Source organism: Mastigoproctus giganteus, chromosome 4 (genome assembly GCF_048544385.1).
Source record: "Mastigoproctus giganteus isolate SK-2022 chromosome 4, ASM4854438v1, whole genome shotgun sequence".
Classification (NCBI taxonomy): Eukaryota; Metazoa; Arthropoda; class Arachnida; order Uropygi; family Thelyphonidae; genus Mastigoproctus; species Mastigoproctus giganteus.
Window position 1 is genome coordinate 104,316,763 of NC_143578.1, and position 21,262 is coordinate 104,338,024.

Below are 21,262 nucleotides of genomic sequence, written 5' to 3' on the forward strand. Positions count from 1 at the left end.
CTTTCCATTACAACTATATGACACAGTTAATTTCTACTCTTCTACACCGCACAATACTTGCAGTAAAATAGAGAACTGCAACATTATATATTTTATTTTCTAAAATAGCAATTTTTCATAACATTCTAAAAATCTCAGCATGGCAACAAACAGCCAACAAATATATTAGCATTAGCAGAGGTATTTGACACAAGAAAGCAGGCTTATGCGGCATCAGCCAAAAAAAAAAAAAAAATAAATAAATAAATAAATAGAAAATAACCACTTCCACTTCACCCCTCTGTTCGTTCTAAATACCTGTCCAGCTGAGCCTTAAACTTATTTAGGCTATCAACTTCCACGACAAGGGATGCAAGTCTGTTCCACCAACCAACCACCCGCTGGCTAAAGGCAAATTTCCGCACGTCTATCCTACATCTGTCTTTCCTCAATTTGAATTTATGCCCTCTCAGGTGATTATTCTGAGCAAGAGGAAGAATCCCATCAGCATTGAGCATGCTCAAACCATTCAAGGCTTTATATACCTCTATCAGATCACCTCACTGGTGCCTAGTCTCCAGACACTGTAATTTGCAAAACTTAAGCCTTTCTTCGTAAGAGCACCCCTTTGTTCCATTCACTAATCTTGTTGCCCTTCTCTGTACTCGTTCCAGCAGCTCTACATTCTTGAAATGAGGCCTCCAGGCTTGTATACAGTACTCTAGGTGTGGCCTGACCATTGCTTTATACAAGGGAATAATCACCTCCTTATCCCTGCTAGAAAAATTCCTATATATCATTGACAATACACCATGAGCTACTCTTGCAGCCCGTCTGCACTGCTCAGAGAACTTCACATCTGCCTGCACAACCACCCCAGGTCCCTTTCATTCTCTACTACTGTCAGTGTAGTACCACACAGTTGATATGTTGCTCTGGGGTTGCTGTTTCCCATATGTAGTACTTTACATTTGTCAATGTTAAACTTCATTTGCCACCTCTCAGCCCATCTGCTCAACCTTTCCAGATCCTGTTTCAGCAGCATAGTGTCAGTAGTGTCCTTGACAACCCTGCCAACCTTCGTATCGTCTGCAAACTTGGACATTAAGCTTGATATACCATCATCAATATCATTTATAAATACAGAAAACAATAATGGACCCAATACTGAACCCTGAGGGACTCCACTAATAACATTAGTCCACGACGAGCAGTGTCCATTGATTACCACTCTCTGTCTTCTCCCCCTCAACCACCCCTTTATCCATAGCAGCAATTTGCCTCCAATGCCACACTGCTCCAATTTGTGCAGCAGTCTTCCATGTGCAACAGTATCAAAAGCCTTTATAAGATCCAAGAATATAATATCAAAGTTATTCCCTGCATCCAGTTCTTTTGTGACTGCATCATAGTATCCAATCAAATTGGTCAGGCAAGACTTCGTCTTAACAAAACCATGCTGTGTCCGAGCTATAACTGAAGTCTTGTCTAGATGATAATGCAGTGCTTCTTTAACCAGTGCCTCCATTAATTTTCTGGGAACAGAAGTTAAACTCACAGGTCTATAATTACTTGTGTCAGCCTTTGATCCTCCTTTGTGAACTGGGGTCACATTTGCACATCTCCAATCCATGGGTACCTCCCCTGAGTCCAAGGAAGCTCTCATAATTATGGCTAAGGGCTTGCTTACTTCCATTGCTGCCTCCTTTAATATAACTGGATAGATTCCATCCACCCCAGGTGCCTTTCTTGTGTTTATCTTCAACAATTTCTCCTCCACTTTACTCTCAGTTATTACAAGATTCTCTAGCTTACTGCCAGAGTTGAATACACCTCTGGCATTCCCCTCACTGAATAACTCCTCATGTGTGAATGTCGATGCAAAATATTCATTTAGTTTGTTAGCTACCTGAGCAGGATCATCAACAGTTGACCCATCGATATCAAGTGGACCTATCTGATTCATCCCCTTTCTTCTAGAGTTTACATAAGAAAAGAACTCTTTGCTGATTTTCTTTATATCTTTATATCTAGTGTTTCAGTTATAATATGCAGTATATGGATAGCCTATGTAATATATATAAAAAAAATAAATATTTGCTGGATTTTTATTGGTCTGGTTTTAATGAAATTTAGGATTGCTTGGCAATTTTTTAAAGGCCCAAATGTAAAATTTCATGAAAATCCATCCACTAGGAGCCAAGTTGTTGGTGCCTCCGTAGCCAAGTGGGCAGGAGCAGCAGTGCATAGCACATGCTTGTGATTAGACCGGGGTTCGAGCCCATGACCACCAAATACGGAGGATGCGGAAAGGTCAGGGAATGACCACCGCATATCCCCGGAGCAATATGGCCTTAGTTGCTAATACTCCTAAAAACCAAATAACAAACAAACCAAGTAACAAACAAACCAAGTTGTTATTTATTGATATATAAAATTGCATAAAAAGTTTCTAATGAGAACTCTATTTCTACATAATTTTAGGCACAATTACACTTAGAGAAAATAATGTGCTTATGATTGGCCATATCTAGTATATTTTACCATGTATACTCCTTGAGACACATGTGCCTTTAGTCTGCCATTTTGTAATATAAACTACTTATGACTAGCCATGTGCTAGTATATTTTCCCATGTGCGCCCCTTGCAACATATTAGTTTGCCATTGCTGCTATATAACATTATTATACAGTGAAATGGATCAGAAGAAAGTGTTCATTGCACTTTCTTCTAAATCAATTATTCAGAAAGGTGCATGCTTTGCAGTGCAGCAAGTTTCATAAATTCAGACAAATGAAATTCATTGTAACTGGTTGCTTACTCAGTTTTTTTTAAATTTTTTATTTATTCATTCCATATTGTACATATGTGTTTCGATTAATTAACTTTTAGTAAAAATTAATGTAAATGACTTTTAGAGCATTTCATTTTGGCAATATTTTTTTTATGGATAATTTGATCACTTACTAGTTTTAGTCCATATCCATCATTTTTCTTCACCCTGAATTTTTTATTCTGTAATAGAATATCCACTCCAATGGGTCAAACCCCTCTCTTTTAAAATTTTTGCATACAGCCCTGCTACAAACCAGGAAATTCCGTGTCTTACAAAAATAGCACACAATAAATGTAATGCTTAGGAAAACTTCAACCATTATTACAAGGGAAAATCTGTATACATGAACAAACTTCATATGTAGCTACTTAAACAACCACCATTTCTCACTGACAAGTAAAAGTGTGTAGTATATGACATGTGTATTATATGACAAGTGTGTAGTATATGACAACATGGGAAAAAAATTGTCATCATCCCTCAGTCAAAAGGGTGGACATCGCTGTCACTAAAGCAGTTATGAAAGTAATATCAAACAACACACTGCATTTTTCTCAAATGTATAGAAATATCAAACATACAGGATATCCATGAACCCTCTTTACAAACTAAAACATTTTTAGTTTGTAAAGGGGGTTCATGCCCAAATCAGATAAATGGTGCAAATCTGAAACCACTTTCAAGTGATAAAGGATGTTTTCAAATTGTTATTTGCCAATTGGAAAAAGTGTGTGCCGCAGATGGTAGCATACATGCAAAACTGTAATCATGGAGAAATTGACCAAAAATATTTCCACCCTCCAGGCTTTGCCACTGATCAATTACTTCTACACAAGCCATAAATTTATGGTTTCATCCTAACACAGCGACATAACAGGTTACACACCACTGACTACTGAATATTAAAGCTCACAACTGGCATATCGTATGGATTTCCCCGCACTTCACGTAAAACTTCCTCGAAGCAGCTCCACTGCACCCTCACTGACTTATGTTTGTCCATCGCATCTGCCAAGATAATTGTACAAACAGGCAATTATCTCATATGAAATTTCTGTACCATTGCAAAATTGTTGGTGCACTCTGCTTCTATTTTTTTTTTTTTTTTATGAAACCCCCAAACACGAGAGGTATTAGAACCAGAAGACTAAAGAAGATATTTCTTGACATTAGACTTGAACTTCAGCAGACTGTAATTTTCATGAAATGCGTATGAAGGAAGATTATTCCAGAAAATGGCAGTTGAATGAATAAACGAGGAAAATGAAAAGTTGGTTTGGTTCTGTGAGTTTGAAGTTGGATAGCAGATGGATGTTGGCTGGTAGCGGCATGTGTTCAGACTGTTTTGAAAAAGAGAATGGGAATTATAGAAGCCAATTCAGAAGAACAGTACCCATGGAAGTATCTGTAGAAAAGGCATGCAGCAGAAACAGTACGTCTATGAGGCAGAGAGTGGAGAGACTCTGTTAGAGATCAGTCATTAATTAAACTAACTGCCCTCTTCTGAATTGAATCTAGAAGTCTGAGAGAGGTTTTGGGGGCACTGCCCCAGATGTGGGAACAATATTCCATGGTAGGGCAGATTTGTGATTTGTACAGAGTGAACAGCTGTTTGGAAGAAAAGCAACACCGAGAGCGAAAGAGAAAATCAAGTTTTTTTGATGCAGAGGAAGCAATATTTGTAATGTGCTAGTGTCAAGAGAGATTATAAGTCAGGGTAATCCCCAAAAGAGATATATCAACTTTACTAGAAATCAGAGTGTCACCAAAGATAAGCATAGGAGTAGAAGAATCCTTTTTGCGAGGTCTGAGTTTTAGTAGGATTGAAATCAACTAAATTGTCTTTGCCCCACTGGAGAATTACTTGGAGATCAGCATTTAAGGAACTGGTAGTGGATCTTCGAGAAGTTGAAGCTGATTGAGCAGAGCAAGATTTCTCAAACAGGAAAGTGCAATTCCCTGCTGATGCTAATGTTTTGCTGGCGATAGCAAAACTATGGATAGGATTTCCGGTCAATGGAAGAAGGTTATTAATGTACCAGAGGAAAAGAGTGGGGGAAATAACTGAACCTTGGGGGACAGCATTAGTGGAGTGTTAGAAGACAGAGAGCCATGACCCTCAGTGAGTGGTCAGAAAGAAAATTACAAAAAAAAAAACAGTTGGCAAACCATAAGATGGAAGCTTGTTTAGAAGACCTTTGTGCCAAACATGATCGAAAGCCTTTGAGATGTCAAGAGCAACTGCTTGTGTTTCACCGAACTTTTCCATTGAATTTGTCCGATAGTATGAATCAGATATGTCCGATAGTATGAATCAGAGCTGTGCTACTCAATATGTTCTACGTTAATAATAATATTAGTAAAATAATAAGAGGAGTATACCTCAATATAGTGCGTAGAACCCTTCCGTATGATACCCTCCAGAAATTAAAACGGAAAAAATTAAAAAATCGGCAAACTTACCGGTACATTAGAGTAAAAAATGTGACTGCGACTCGTCTTATCAGGGTTCGACCCGATTTTCTCTTAATATTCGTGTAAATCAACATGAAGCCTCAGTTCGTGCTTCTCGTTCAGCAGCGTCAGAATTAGCCTTTCATGCCATTAACGAAAAACATACTTTTTTATTTAACGAAGCCAAAATACTTAACGTTCAACGTAATTATACGCGACTATTAATTGCAGAAACCGTTGAAATTAAATTACACGAGAATTCTGTTAATGTTCGGTGGCCATATTTGATCTCCGATTCGTGGACCTTTACGCGCATGCGCGAAGACAAATAATCTCTATTTAAGTAACAGGTTTAACCCGATTCGGTAATTTTCATTCCTGTGATCACGACATACGGTCGAAAAGCGTTGTCAGCTTCAGGAAGGAAAATCGTTTCGAATATTTTCGTTTGATTCTTTTAATTGCGTTAATTTGATTTTTAATTGTTTTAAATTGATTTGTATTGTGTTAAATTGATTATTTAATTATTTATTTTTTACTCTAATGTACCGGTAAGTTTGCCGATTTTTTCGTTTTTTTCCGTTTTAATTTCTGGAGGGTATCATAAGGAAGGGTTCTACGCACTATATTGAGGTATACTCCTCTTATTATTTTACTAATTGAATTTGTCCATAAATGGGTAACATAAGTCAGAATATATTACCAGTGGATTGACGTTGACGGAATCCATACTGGTGATCGTTGATCAGACAGAATGTTTCTAGATAGTGTAAGAGTTGGCAGTTAATTGATTTCTCTATTACTTTAGAAAGAGTACAAGTAATTGCAATGGGATGATAATTGTTTCTTTGTTTGTTATTTGGTTTTTAGGAGCATTAGCAACTAAAGCCCTACTGCTCCGGGATATGCGGTGGTCATTCCCTGACCTTTCCGCATCCTCCGTATTTGGTGGTGAGGGGCTCGAACCCCGGTCTAATCAAGAAGCGTGTGCTACACACTGCTGCTCCTTCTCACCTGGCTACGGAGGCGCCACGATAATTGTGTGGGAGTGATTTGTCACCCTTTTTAGCACCATGTTTGAAATGTATGCATAACAGTAGCAGCAGACTGCATCTTGTTGAACCAAAGTATGCACTGTTTAGTTCTCAGAGTTGGTAATTTCTGCAAATAGATGGCAACATAATTACAATTTTGCAATTATGTTGCCATCTATTTGCAGCATTGGTTTTTACAGGTGGTGAATAAAAACTTGAAGATATCCTCTATCACCAGGAAGTGGTTTGGATTTGTATGATGTACCCTATTCAAACAATAATGTTTTAGTTTTTGTAAAGGAGGGTTGTGGATACACTACATTTGTGGATGCTAAAAACCCTCACCAGCTACTGGTCAAAACCATGCATGCAGTCAGTTGGTAGGTTTCTTCTTTTTTTTCAAGAAACTCGCTGGCTAAAATAAAACTTCCTGCAATCCAGTTTAAACATCTCCTCCCAAAATTTGAATTTATGGCCCTTGGTTCTAGAATAATTCATAACCATGAAAATTTCATCCTCATTCATTTTACTTATGCTTCTCAGAGCCTTAAACACCTCAGTCAAGTCTCCTCTAAGGTGCCTAGTATTAGTAATGGCCATATGGTGCAAGGAAACCTAAGGCTTATGCTGCACCAACCAAAAAAAAAAAAAAAAAAAAAAGAGAGCAAAATAATAAAAAAATAAAATAAAATAAATGAATAATAAATAATAAAAGAAATGGAAATAGAAAACCTATGCTTTTCCCTCCTCCTGTAGTTAACTATCCAGCTGACCTTTCAATTTTTCCAAACTGTCAGCCTCTACCACCCATGTATGTAACTTATTCCAGTAATTTATAAATTGCTGGCTAAAATAACACTTCCTGCAATCCATCTAAACATCTCCCCCAAAAACTTGATTTTATGGACCTTAGTTCTAGAATCATTTATAACCATTAGTCCTCATTCATTTTACTTATCTTCTCAGAAACTTAAACACCTTAGTCAAGTCTCCTCTAAGGTGCCTAGTTTCATAGCTGTACAACACACATATTCGAAGTCTTTCCTCATATGGATGCCAATTTGTTGATCTCACCATGCGTGTTAGCATTAGCATTAGTAGAGGCATGTGATGCAAGAAAGCAAGCTTATATAGCATTAGCCAAAAAAAATCCCTTTTCACACATCCATTTGCTCTAAACATTTGTCCAGTTCTTCCTTGAATTTATTTAAGTTATCATCTTCCACAATGACAGATGGAAATTTGTTCCAGCAATCAACAACCCACTGGCTAAAGGCAAATTGCTGCACATCTATTCTATAACAGTCTTTCCTCAATTTGAATTTATGCCTCCTCAGGTTTGTAATCTGAGCAAGAGGAAGAATCCCATCAGAATTATGCCTACTCCACCCATTTAAGGGCTTATACACCTCAATCAGATCACCTGCAATTTGCAGTACTTAAGCCTTTTTTGGTAAGACCAATTCATTCTCCTCATTAATCTTGTTGCCCTTCTCTGTACTCGCTCAAGCAACTCTACATCCTTCCTAAAATGAGGCCTCCAGACGTGAATGCAGTACTCAAGGCATGGCCTGACCATTGCCTTTTATACAAAGGGATAATCACCTCCTTTTCCCTACCCAAATTGTATTACTGTATATCACTGACAATACCCTATGACCTGCTTTGGCAGCCTTTGCACTGTCACTGGGGTTATTTCTATCCATATGCAGTACTTTGCATTTGTCAATGTTAAACTTCACTTGCCACTTCTCAGCCCATCTGCCCAACTTTTCTAGATCCTGTTGCAGTAGCACACTGCCATTACTGTAATTAACAACCCTGCCTACCTTTCTATTACCTGCAAACTTTGAGATTAAGCCTGATATACCCTCATCAATATTATTATTATCATTAATAGGCATATAGTGCAAAGAAGCCTGAGGCTTATGCTGCACCATCCAAAAAAAAAAAAAAAATTTCTGCATTACCCTGAGAGAGAGAGAGAGAGAAAAACAGAAGTAAAAGGGAATCACCAAGAAAGCAAGAAAGAGAAGAATGATGATATCCAGCTCAGGATCCTATGTTTGCCAAGCCCATATTCACCAGATGTGAGCCCCTGGGGTATCATTGATAAATATGCAAAACATAACAGTGAGCCCAACACCGAACCCTGAGGGGCTTCACTAATAGCATTAGTCCATGAAAAGTTACATCCACTGATTACGACTCTGTCTTCTCCCACTTAACCATCCTTTTATCCACTGTAGCAACTTGCCCTTAATACCATACTGCTCCAATTTGTACAGTAGTCTTCCATGCACAACAGAACCAAAAGCTTTCCTGAAATCCAAGTATATGATATGAAAATTATTTTTTGCATCCAGTTCCTTAGTAACCACATCATAGTATCCAATCAAATTTGTCAGACAAGACTTTCCTTTAATAAACCTATGCTGTGTCTGATTTATTACTGCAATCTTGTTTAGATGATCCTGCAATGCATCTTTAACCACTGACTCCATTATTTGTCCCAGAACAGGAGTTAAACGAAATGGTCTGTAATTACTCGTGTCACCCTTAGATACCCTCTTGTGAATTGTGTTACCTGTTTTTGGACCCTTTCAGAAAGCTCAATGTCTTTTTTTAGGTGTGGTCTCCACATCTAACAATAGCCTTACACAATGGGATTATGATGTCCTTATCTCTACAAGAAAATGTCTGATAAATCAATGCCAGGATACCATGGGCCTTCCTTCCAACCTGTTTACAATGCTTGGAAAATTTCATTTCTGACTATACTGTAACTCACAAGTCCCTTTCTTCCACTACTGACTTTAATACAACTCCACCAAATGGAGTTGAAGTTATTTTACGTTATTTTGGGGTTCCTACTCCCCAGGTGTAAGACATTGCATTTTGCTGAATTAAAGCATAGCTGCCACTTTTCTGACCACCCCCTGAAGTCTATCTAGGCCACTCTGAAGAAGCTCTGCTTGGCGGTGATCATTAATTACCTACTGATCTTTACATCATCCACGACGCCATGCCATCTATCCCTTGATTGATGTCATTTAGGAAAATCAAAAACAACAGTGGTCCCAATACAGATCCCTGTGGAACCCCACTTCTTACATTAACCCAATCTGAAGAATAACTATTTATCACAACCATCTGCCTCCAGCCCTGAAGACATCCTGCTATCTATCTAACGATTTTTTCTGTGATTACAACCTCTTCCAGCTTATAAAGCAATCGCTGATGTGAGACTGAGTCAAATACTTTGCTGAAATCTAAACAAACAATATTTAAATTATTCCCTAAATCGAGTTCATGAGTGACCCTGTCAAAATAGCTAACCAGATTTGTTAAACATAATTTTCCCTTTACCATGCTGTGTATTCTTCAGAATTTCAATTTTATCTAAATGATCCTGAATTTCACCCTTGATCATTGCCTCCATGATTATTCCCTACTACTGAAATTAGACTGACCAGTTGGTAATTTTCCACTACACTCTTAGAACCACATTTATGTATTGGTGATACATTGGCACTTTTCCAATCCAACGGAATCTCTCCTGAGTCAAGTGATGCTCTCATAATTAGCTTTAAAGGTTCAGTGCACTCACTTGCCACCTCCTTTAAAATTATAGGATGTATACTATCAATTCCATGAGCCTTATTTGACTGTAGGCTCAAAAGATTTTTCATTAAATAATCATGTGAAATTTCAATATCATTAATTAAACGTTTTTCAACTTTGCTACCATAATTTCCCATTGAGATAAACGGTTTTTCTTCTGTAAATATCTATGCAAAGTAACTGTTGAGTTCATCTGCAACATCAGCTGGGGTATCTAATACTATTCTTTTCCATTACATAAGGGTCCGATCTGATTTGTCCTTGCTTTTCTTTGCATTTATATATGTGAAGAATTCCTTATCCCCACACTTTGCCAGTGATTTCTCATAATCTGTTATTGCCAGCCTAACCTTTTCTGTGGCACTATTACAGATCAATTTGTAGCCATTATAGGCTTCAGTACTTTTTATTGCTCTAACTTTTTCATGGCATCTTTTTTGTAATCTGGCAACTTCATTATTTATCCAACTTGGAATCCTCCTCATGGAGTATTTTTTAATGGTATATACCATTAAAAATCACAGAAGCATTTAATGCTTCTGTGATTAATGTTTTAAAGGTATACCATAATTCATTTGTATTTGCTCTCTCTGAGATATCTACCCAGTTAATAGAGTTCATGTAACACAAACTGTTGTAATTTCCTTTTCTTTGCCTTTAACTACTGCTACACCTCTCTCTCTCTCTCTCTCTCTCTCTCTCTCTCTCTCTCTCTCTCTCTCTCTCTCTCTCTCTCTCTCTCTCTCTCTCCATCGTAGAACTCCATGATCACTTCTACTGGTTCCTGTACTGTAAACCCTATTCAAAAATAGGGTTGACAGTACAAAAAAACAACAGATTCACAAGTAGGCAAATCTGTTATACATTTAAAAATCTGAGATACTGCCAGGAGAACTGTTTCAAAGCTTGCTTGCTTCTCATTAGCTGGTTAGTCTCTATCAGTGAACATATGCAGAACTGTGAATAATGTATTTTTGTCTAAGTGAACAGCACAAGCAGAGTATCGAAGTAAAACTTAAATTTAAAAATATAAGTTTTATGTTTAACTTGAACCCCTTGGACATGTTTGCTGTAAATAGTATATCTTAAGTGATTGATAAAAGCCAGTGCCAGGAGAGAGTGCTATAAAACATTGTGAGTAGTAACCAAAGCTATTTTCTTTTTGTAGCATTGTGCAAACTAAGTTTTCTCAATGCTACATAAGAATAGGAATTGCAGTGGCATTTCAACACAGCAATGAAATAAAATTAAAATTCATATGTGTTATCTGCATTTGATTTCAATCATGGAGAAATTCTTTTTTCACTAAAGATCAATTTATATTATTCACAGTTTGGTATATGTTAACTACCATAGACCATCCACCACCTGAGGAGAAGCCAGTAAAGTCTGAAACAGCTGGCAATGTATCATTTTTAAATATATAGCAGATTCACCTATTCAGGAGATGCTGTACAATTTCAAATGATATTAGTAACTTAAACAGAACTGTATTCATTTATAAGTTGAATATAAGCCAAAGGCTTAGTGTTGAGGACTCAGTATCCAATCTTCAATAAGAGCAGAATGTCTCTCCATGATATAAACTGAATGCAGGAATAAGAATTATGATTTTATTTTCGACTACTATGTTAAAATACCGTGCAATTACTACAATATGAATAAATGTATGCAAACAAATATCAATAAATAATTTACACAGCAGAATTTTTATTTTATTTTATTTAAAATTCATTAAACTGCAGAAAGTTTAATTTACCCTCAAGTTAATCAATTTTGCCATTATAAGTTATATTTTCCTTGATAATTATTTTAATTATTCAATCATAAATGTGAAAGGAAGAATGGACTTGAACTGTCATCAAAAAGAATACGCACTATGATTTTTTTAATAAAACATGACTAATTCATCAACTCCATAAGTTTTTATATTATGTTTAATATAACCTGCAATATACATACTGCATTGTTTGTAAACATGTTAAATCCATATCTCTCTATTAATAATGGTTAAATGAAGCACCAATATGCATGACTTGTTATGCTCAGTCTTGTGACATGATTTTCCAGGGAAATTAATGGAGGCACTGGTTAAAGAAGCATTGCAGGATCATCTAGACAAGACTTCAGTTATAGCTCGGACACAGCATGGGTTTGTTAAGGGGAAGTCTTGCCTGACCAATTTCATTGGATACTATTATGTAGTCACAGAGGAACTGGATGCAAAGAATAATTTTGGTATCATATATTTGGACCTTAGAAAGGCTTTTGATATTGTTGCACATGGAACCTGCACAAATTGGAGCAGTATGGCATTGGAGGCAAATTGCTGCTATGGATAAAAGGATGATTGAGTGGGAGAAGACAGAAGGTCATTATCAATGGACACTACTCTTCAGGACTAATGTTATAAGTGGAGTCCCCCAGGGTTCAGTGTTGGGTCCATTGTTTTCTGTATTCATTAATGATATTGATGATGGTATATCAGGCTTAATATCCAAGTTTGTAGACAATATGAAGGTTGGCAGGGTTGGTAATGACACTAATGAGAGTATGCTGCTGCAACAGGATCTAGAAAAGTTGAGTAGATGGGCTGAGAGGTGGCAACTGAAGTTTAACATTGACAAATGTAAAGTACTGCATATGGGAAGCAGTAACCCCAGAGTAACATATCAACTGTGTGGTACTACACTGACAGAGGTAGAGACTGAAAAGGACCTGGGGGTAATTGTGCAGGCAGATATGAAGTTTTCTGAGCAGTGCAGATGGTCTGCAAGAGTAGCCCATGGCGTGTTATCAATGATATGCAGGAATTTTTCTAGCAGGGATAAGGATTAGTTTTATTGGCGCATCAGCAACTAAGGCTATAATGCACACAGGGATAAGGAAGTGATTATCCCATTGTATAAGGCAATGGTCAGGCCACACCTTGAGTACTGTATACAGGTCTGGAGGCCTCATTTTAAGAAGGATGTAGAGCTGTTGAAACGAGTACAGAGAAGGGCAAGAAGAGTAGTGAATGGAACAAAGGGTTGGTGTTACGAAGAAAGGCCTAAGTTTTGCAAATTACAGTGTCTGGAGACTAGGCTATATATATATATAGCCTAGTCTCCTATATATATATATATATATATATATATATATATATATATATATAGAGTTATTAATGTAGAGATGGTCTATATGTTTAACAGTTCATTATAATTAAATTAGATTCTATAAGCAGTTAATAAAATTATAGTTTAATGCCGACATAATGGCAATATCTTTGAACACAGGACATGGTAATTGGTAAGATTCATATATGCAGAGAAGAGTTTAATTATTAAAGGCTAAATAAAGCAAAGTTAATGCCTGACTCTTGCACTGTTACAAATTGCTCATACAATTTTTAAGTGAATGGAATGAAATCAACTGTTAATGTAGATTATTAAACAAACAGATTTTCCTTGGAAAAATTGAAGTACAACCAAAAACTCAAACTATAAGTATCAACATGGAATTAGCAATTTTTTTTGAAACAATGTTAATGTAATGCAAATTAACTACTAGAGATAGGTTTAATGTTTGGATTACCTGTTTGCTATATACAGCAGATCGAGTAAAAAACCAGGGAAAAATGTCTTGTCTTTTGTATTGATCTAAAACTGAAAATAAAGTACTTTCCTTCTTATAGTTTGTTCTTTGTCCTTCATTGTAGAATTACACTTGTTTAGTTAAGATATGAGATTCAAGATATGATACGAGATGCAGCAGTTCAACTTGTCTTTAAGGGTGAACCTAAGCCTTAATTGTTTTCAGGGTTGTAATTTTGTTAAATGTTTTTAACTAGATTCAATTAGTCAAGCTGACAGTCCACAGTTATAAACTCTGTTACATAGTAAAAATGAAATATATCAGAAGTCCCCAACTTACAAATAGGTTGTTTCAGAAGTTCATTCATAAATTGGTTATTTTAACCTCAGGTTACATTTTCCCACAGAAACAATGCAAACATTACTAAGTATGGACAAAAAATGCAAACTTTGGCAGAAAATTTTAAATTAATAAAAAGAAAAATAAATAAATAAAAAAATTTGGAATTCACAGTAATTATTCAGTAAAAGAAATAGGCAAATCTCCCATAATTTGTATTATACCCTCCCAGTGAACTCATTTTGCACCCATTTTCCTAACGCTGCATGGATTCAAAGGTTACTAAATAAAAGTGCAGGAACAGCAACCTTCTTTTCTCTCTTCCCAGTTTCGCATATCACTTTAAATTTTTCCTTAACATTCTGCTTTAAAATACTCACTGCACCACAATAACAAAGAATGTTTGACTATTTTACACTTTACTGGTTGCACAGGGCAACATGAAGAATTCAAATAAAAGATATAAAACTACTTATCATGCTTCAATCACATGGAAGTTGTTGTTATTTAGTTTTTAGGAGCATTAGCAACTAATGCCATATTGCTCCGGGAATATGCGGTGGTCATTCCCTGACCTTTCCGCATCCTCCGTATTTGGTGGTGACGGGCTCGAACCCCGGTCTAATCAAGAAGCGTGTGCTACACACTGCTGCTCCTTCCCACCTGGCTACGGAGGCGCCTTCACATGGAAGTGAGTACACAGTAAAGTACAAAGTACAATACAATACAATTATTTTATAATTGAGTAATATGTTATGGGTAGTTGTGATCAATTTATGGCACGGGGAAAGTTTTTCAGCTCACGAGACCATCTGTTCCAGTTGGCTGTTAGCAATGAAAAGTTTCTAATTAATTGCAAGAGGGAGTCTATGTGATTGTTCATCTTTCAATCAATTGATTAAGCACACAATGAAAAGTTTCTCAGCTCAATAGTTCTATAAACCCCAGGGGCTCAGATCTGGTGAGTATGGGCTTGGCACACCCGGGGGTCCTGAGCTAGATATCATCATTCTTTTCTTCCTTGGTGATTCCCTTCTACTTCAGACTCTTCTGTTCTCTCTCTCTCTCTCTCTCAGGGTAACTCGGGAAAAAAATTTTTTTTTTTTTTTTTTTTTTTGGCTGGTGCAGCAAAAGCCTCAGACTTCCTTGCATCATATGGCTAATGGTATCATCACAGTCACACATCTTCACCACTGTTTACCAGAAGCAATAAGCTGACCTGACTTAAATCTTTTAGATTATTTTGTTCGTAATCAACACAGCTTTGTGCAAGCCCCCCCCCCCACACCCATTATACTTGTATAACAAAATGATTTGAGTGTGATAAGTAATTTTATGGCTCGGAGGTGATATATTCTTGTACACCCCCACACACACACACACCCATTATACTTGCATAACAAAATGATTCGAGTGTGATAAGTAATTTTATGGCTCTGAGGTGACATATTCTTGTACACTTGTTACAAACAAAATAATCTGGAAAAAAAAAAAAAAAAAAATCAACATGAACACAGCTTTGTGTGAGGCCACCTCCAAAGAAATGCAAGGCCTGGAGCAGCACTTATATAACAAAATGATTGGAGTGTGATAAGTAATTTTATGGCTCTGAGTGAGAAACGTGTGAGATATAAGCTTTGTATGAGGGCCCGACCCCCCATTAAATGCAAGACCTGGACCAGACATACCCATTGCACTTGTATAACAAAATGATTGTTGTGTGATAAGTAATTTTATGGCTCTGAAGTGAAGATATATGTGAGATATGAGCTTTTTCTGAGGCCACTCCCACGAAATGCAAAGCCTAGATTAGACACACTCATTGCACATGTATAACAAAATGATTGGAGTGTGATAAGTAATTTTATGGCTCTGAGGCAAGATATCCTTGTTCTCCTTGCTGCTGTTGTGCAGCATAAATTTTAACATCATTGTACTTTTATAATTCATTATTAGTTGTTATTCCCTATGTAATATCCTTAAGAATTATATCAGATTTTTTAAAAAAAAAATTCATTTTAATCACATAGATGATAATTTGTATTTTACTTACTTGTATATACTATGCACAAAACACTTAGAAAATACAGCATTAATTGAACTACAGTGTTTTCTCAGAGCAATCTTATCTGATGCAAAGTCAGAATCATCAGATTTTGGTTCTGGTGAAGTATGCTTTGATCCTTCTCCATTTCCTGGATCACTTCTGAAAGGAAAACAATCATGTTCTACAGTATCTTCTGTTCTGAAGAGAAAATTTTGATATATGTCTTTCCACTGTCTACCATTCTGCTTATAAATAAGCTGATTGATTACACTTGACAAAGAACAATCATATACATAAAATGGAAGAGTAATGGTTCCAAAACATAATTTCACATCGCTTGGAATTCCATTCTCAAGATGATTTTCTGATCTGTGACAGTGCGAAGGAGTTGCACCAGAAGATTCCAATTTTCCTAGGCTTACCTGAGCTTGATCTATACTGTTTTTGCTTTGAATATCCATTTCACTAACCTTATCAAAAATAAATTTAACAGATGTCTTCAAAAAGGAATCTGAGTTAAAATTTTCATTCAGTTTCTCTCCTAATATAAGGTTCCTGAGATCCTTGTATGTGGAAGGAAGCAGTGTAAGCATAACATGAGTAGGTGATATTCCTTTAACAAAGCACCTCCACTTTGCAATATCATTCAGAGATATCTGATTCACTGAATCCCCCATACAGGTGTCATTATTTGTAACTAAACCCTCCTCATTCTTAAGTCTCCTTTCTGTTAGGGTGGAAGGAAATGAACTAATAAACTTGTTTTCTTCAAATTCTGAATTTAAACAAAATTTTTCCAATTGCAGTTTTAATGAGCTAAAAGGTACTTCACAGACATTACTCTCCCTCTGTCGATTGACTACCTGTATCATAAATAAAGTGCTATCATACCACGAAAAATTTAGTTCTCTGTCATGAATCTGTTTTAAACCATCCATTAAATTTTCAAACAGAATATTATTAGGTTCATCATCACATCCAAAATGTTCTTCCTGTGCACCATCAGCAGGATTATTCTGTTGTAGGGCTGCAAAATAGAAATTATAAATTTATAAATAATTTTTAAAGTTGTTCAACATTTATCATAAAAGTTTGATTAAAATTGATTTTTTTCTATTTTAAGCTTTCATAATTTTATTATTCTTTTAATAATAAAAAGGGTGGAAACCCTCATATAACACCATTTTTTTTCCCCCTGCTATTTTGTTCTAAAACCATTCTATTCACTCATGAGTAACTTCCCATGCTCTTAAGAGTAATTTCTCCCAAAAACTTCTCTATCACAAAGTTTAAGAAATCTTTACTAAATGAAGTGACAATATCTTGAGTGTTATTTCACACATATGCTGACATATGTGTGAAAATACAAAGGCAATGCTGTAAACTGGAACTGCTCCTCAGGCAACAAATCACATCAAATAAAGCCACAATTAAGAATGGTCTGAAGAAAAAAAGACAATTATGTTAACAATGAAAAAGAGAAATAGAGAATATTTTGCATATTACAGTCCATCCATCCATCTAAACCTCAATATAAGCCATCTTATCTTCCTTCATGGATTAGGCAATCCGCCTGTTCCGATCTCGAAGAGGTCTGCCCATCTTTTCTTTGGTCTTCCACTGTCTCTTTATGTATAAGCTAATTTAGGGAATCTATTATCTTCCATTCTTTCTACATGTTCTTTTCATCTTTGTCTATATTCTATAATTTTACCACTAATTGAGTAAATATTTAATTCCTTTCTAATATTTACGTTTGGTATTTTATCTAATTTTGTACATCCTTTAACATATCTTAAAAATTTCATTTCTGCAGCTTGTATTCTATTAATGTCTCTTTGTTTTGGTATCCATGTTTCAGAACCATAAAGAAGTGTTGGTATTGCCATTACTTTGTAAAATTTCAATTGTGTTTCTTTCCTTGTTTTCTTAGCCAGAGTTCTTTTTATTGTTCCACATATATTTTGAAATTTTGTCAATTTCTGGTTCATATCTTCTTTTTCGACATCATATGTTATATCACATCCTAGATATTTAAAATGTTTTACTTGTTCTAATATTTTATTGTCTATAACTATTTTTGTTCTCATAATATTTTTCCCTTTAAAAGCCATTGTTCTAGTTGATATTTTAACTTTATATTCTTCTGTTATTTGGTTTAATTTAAATACTGCTCTTTGTAAATTATCTTCACTATCTTGAATAATTAATTGATCATCAACAGTGTATTAATCCTATTCTTTGTATTTAAATATATACCGGCATTAATTTCGTATTTTCATTTACATATAATATCCTCGATATATATGTTAAACAGCATTGGTGACAAGCTACATCCCTGTCTAACTCCTTAATTTATTATACTTTCTTCTGTTAATTTATTACCTGTATCTATTACTATTTTTGTTCCTTGATATAAACTCTGTATATTTTTGTAAGGTGCTTTGGGTATCCTTTTTTACTCAATATGTCCCATAGTTTTTGTCTGTTTACTCGATCAAATGCTTTTTTTATAATCTATAAATGCTAAATGCATTTCTAAATTAAACTCTTTTCGTTTTTCTATTATTTGTTTTAATATAAATATATTATCTGTACATGATCTTCCTTTTCTGAATCCTGCCTTTTCTTCTATTAATATTTCATCAGAGATAATTTTAATTCTATTATTTATTCTTTTGCTATACATTTTATATACTGTATTTAGTACGCTAATCCCTCTATAATTCTTTGTATCATTTCTATTTTCTTTTTTAAATATTGAAATAATTTTTTCTATCTTCCATTCTTTTGGTATTTTATATTGTTCTCAACATTTATTAAATAAATTTAGTATCCTGTCTTTTAAAAAACTTCCTCCATACTTGATCAGTTCTGCATTTATACCATCCATTCCTACTGCTTTCCTATTTTTTGTAGCTTTCAATGCCTTTTCCAATCCTTCATTATCGGATCTATGTCACTAACTGGGTCTAACTGTATCTCTTCTGTTTGATATGTTGGGTCTTTCCACAATTCTTCATAATGTTTTTTCCATTGTTCTTCGTTTATTATATTTATTCTTGAAGTGTCTTTCTCTGTGCTATTCAAGTGTTTCATCATTTTATATGCCAAATTTTGTCTTCCATGGACATCATGTTCTACTGTGCTTATAAATCCAGCCCATGACTGCTTTAGCCTTAATTATTATATCTTTAGTTTTATTGCGTTCTTGTATATATATTTCTTCATTCTCACTTGTCTTCTTTTGTGTATATTTAAGATATTTATCTTGTACTGCTTTATTTAAGTAAATACAGAATATTATTAATCATATTAAATTTAATTAAAGTTAAAATTTTTCTTGGCAAATTAGGGTAAAGGCCTCAAAGGAAAAGTAAGGAGCAGCTTCTGTCTGTGTAACAATTTAACAAACTAATTTTTGCTATTAAGTGCACCGATTTCGTATTGTGGAGGCACTTCATCAGAAAAGGGCAAAATGGTCAAATATCCTTTGTTTTCATGGTGTAGTGATAACAGGTCAACAACTTTTTTTTTCCAGGTTTTCTTGGTATTGCACTATGTATTTTAAAGAAGTATTTCTCTACAGGGAAAACTATATTGCTATTTATTTAAAATTTATGCCATTCCTCATACTGAGTTGATCATTCATTCACTTATGGTGTCCACATCCTCACCAATGAGGCCCCAAATGGGATAAAACCATGGTACGAAGAATGGTATACTTTGAAAACACATAGCAGTACCCGCTTAACGCTGATAATTCGTTCCCGAAAAACAGAGCGCTAAGTGAATCAGTGCTAGGCGAGCTCCATATTCCCGTAATGTGGCATATGTATTTGTGAGTCACGATCTATGCCATAGGATATTTCCTAATCAATAATAAACGGTGGCGAAAAGACGGACAAATATTGGTCAAAATATTTAATATTAAAACTTTGTTTTTTTTTTTTTTTTTTTTTTTTGGTAGTTGTTGGCGCATCGGCTTCTGTGGCCATAATGCACCTCCCAAGGTTTTTGCAGTACTTTGATCCAAGCCCTAGGCGGGAATCGAACCCGCGACCTTTGGGTTGCAAGGCAGGCACTTTACCCACCCGGCTAGCCCGGCCGGCTTAAAACTTTGTACATATAAAATATTCTCCATTACATACGTATATAGTAACTACATTACGTATCAAAATTAAACTTAAATCATGAATTTATTAATCTGATGGCCCTGGGCTGTCGAGTTTTTGTAACTTTGGGCGATTTTGGGTTGTACTTTGACTGTCTTCCTAGTAAACTAAAAGGGGTTTTACTTTAAAATCCCCATAGCTTTTACCACCCAACAATAAAGTTTTTTTTTTCTTCTTCTTTCGATATGAAACTTCTTTTAGGCATTCATTACCAAAAAAGTCCTGTTTCACCTATGATAAAAACTTGTTGAGAAGTTTAACACCACTCTTTAATAATTTTTAGAAGTTCTTTTTTGAAAGTTCCGGCTCCTTCTTGATCTGCCCTTGTGGCTTCTCCCTAGATTTTAAATCTATCTTACCAGCCCTTACAAGCTTTAAATGGTTCCACATTTTATTATTTTTTTTAAAGGTGAGCTTTCTTCAGATCATCATATTTTTCTTTAATAATATTTAACTTAACGGATTTGTGTGCTGGATATTACCTGCTCCAACTTATAAAGTAACCACTCATGTGGGACTGAGTCAAATGCTTTGCTGAAATCCAAATAAACAATGTCGAAATTATTCCCTAAATCCAGCTCACAAGTGACCTGTCAAAATGGCTAACCAGATTTGTTAAACATGATTTTCCCTTTACAAAACCATGCTGTGTATACTACAGAATTCCATTTCCATCTAAATGATCCTGAATTCCACCCTTGATCATTGCCTCCATGATTTTCCCTACTACTGAAGTTAGACTGGCCGGTCGGTAAACACTCCTAGAATTATCTTTATGTTCCAATTTACACCAATCCAACAGAATCTCTCCTGTGCAGTGATGCTCTCATAACTAGCCTTAATGGTTCAATGCACTCACTTGCTGCCTCCTTTAAGATTATAGGGTATATGCCATCAACCATAGGACCCTTACTCGCCTGTAGGTGCGAAAGTTCTCATTAAATAATCATTTGAAATTTCAACATCATTAATTACATTTTTTTTCAACTTCACTTCCATAATATTTCATTGACAAAAAATGTTTTTTTTCTGTAAATATCGATGCAAAGTAACTGTTGAGTTCATCTGCAACTTCAGCTATGTTATCTAATACTATCCCATGTCCATTACATAAGGGTCCAATCTGATTTATCCTTCTGTTCTTGACATTTATATATGTGAAGAATTCCTTAACTGCGTTCTTTGCTCTCATCTTTA

At 35.4% G+C, this 21,262-nt stretch overlaps 1 protein-coding gene across 1 annotated transcript in view; it reads right to left on the minus strand.

The window, feature by feature from the left end:
• Positions 1-21,262, minus strand: part of LOC150086960 (KICSTOR complex protein SZT2-like) — a 1,378,951-nt gene that overhangs the window by 959,708 nt on the left and 397,981 nt on the right. The window contains exon 23 of the mRNA XM_090372336.1: positions 15,897-16,917. Within this exon, the coding sequence (XP_090228462.1) occupies positions 15,897-16,917 (1,021 nt within the window). The remainder of the gene's footprint in view (positions 1-15,896; positions 16,918-21,262) is intronic.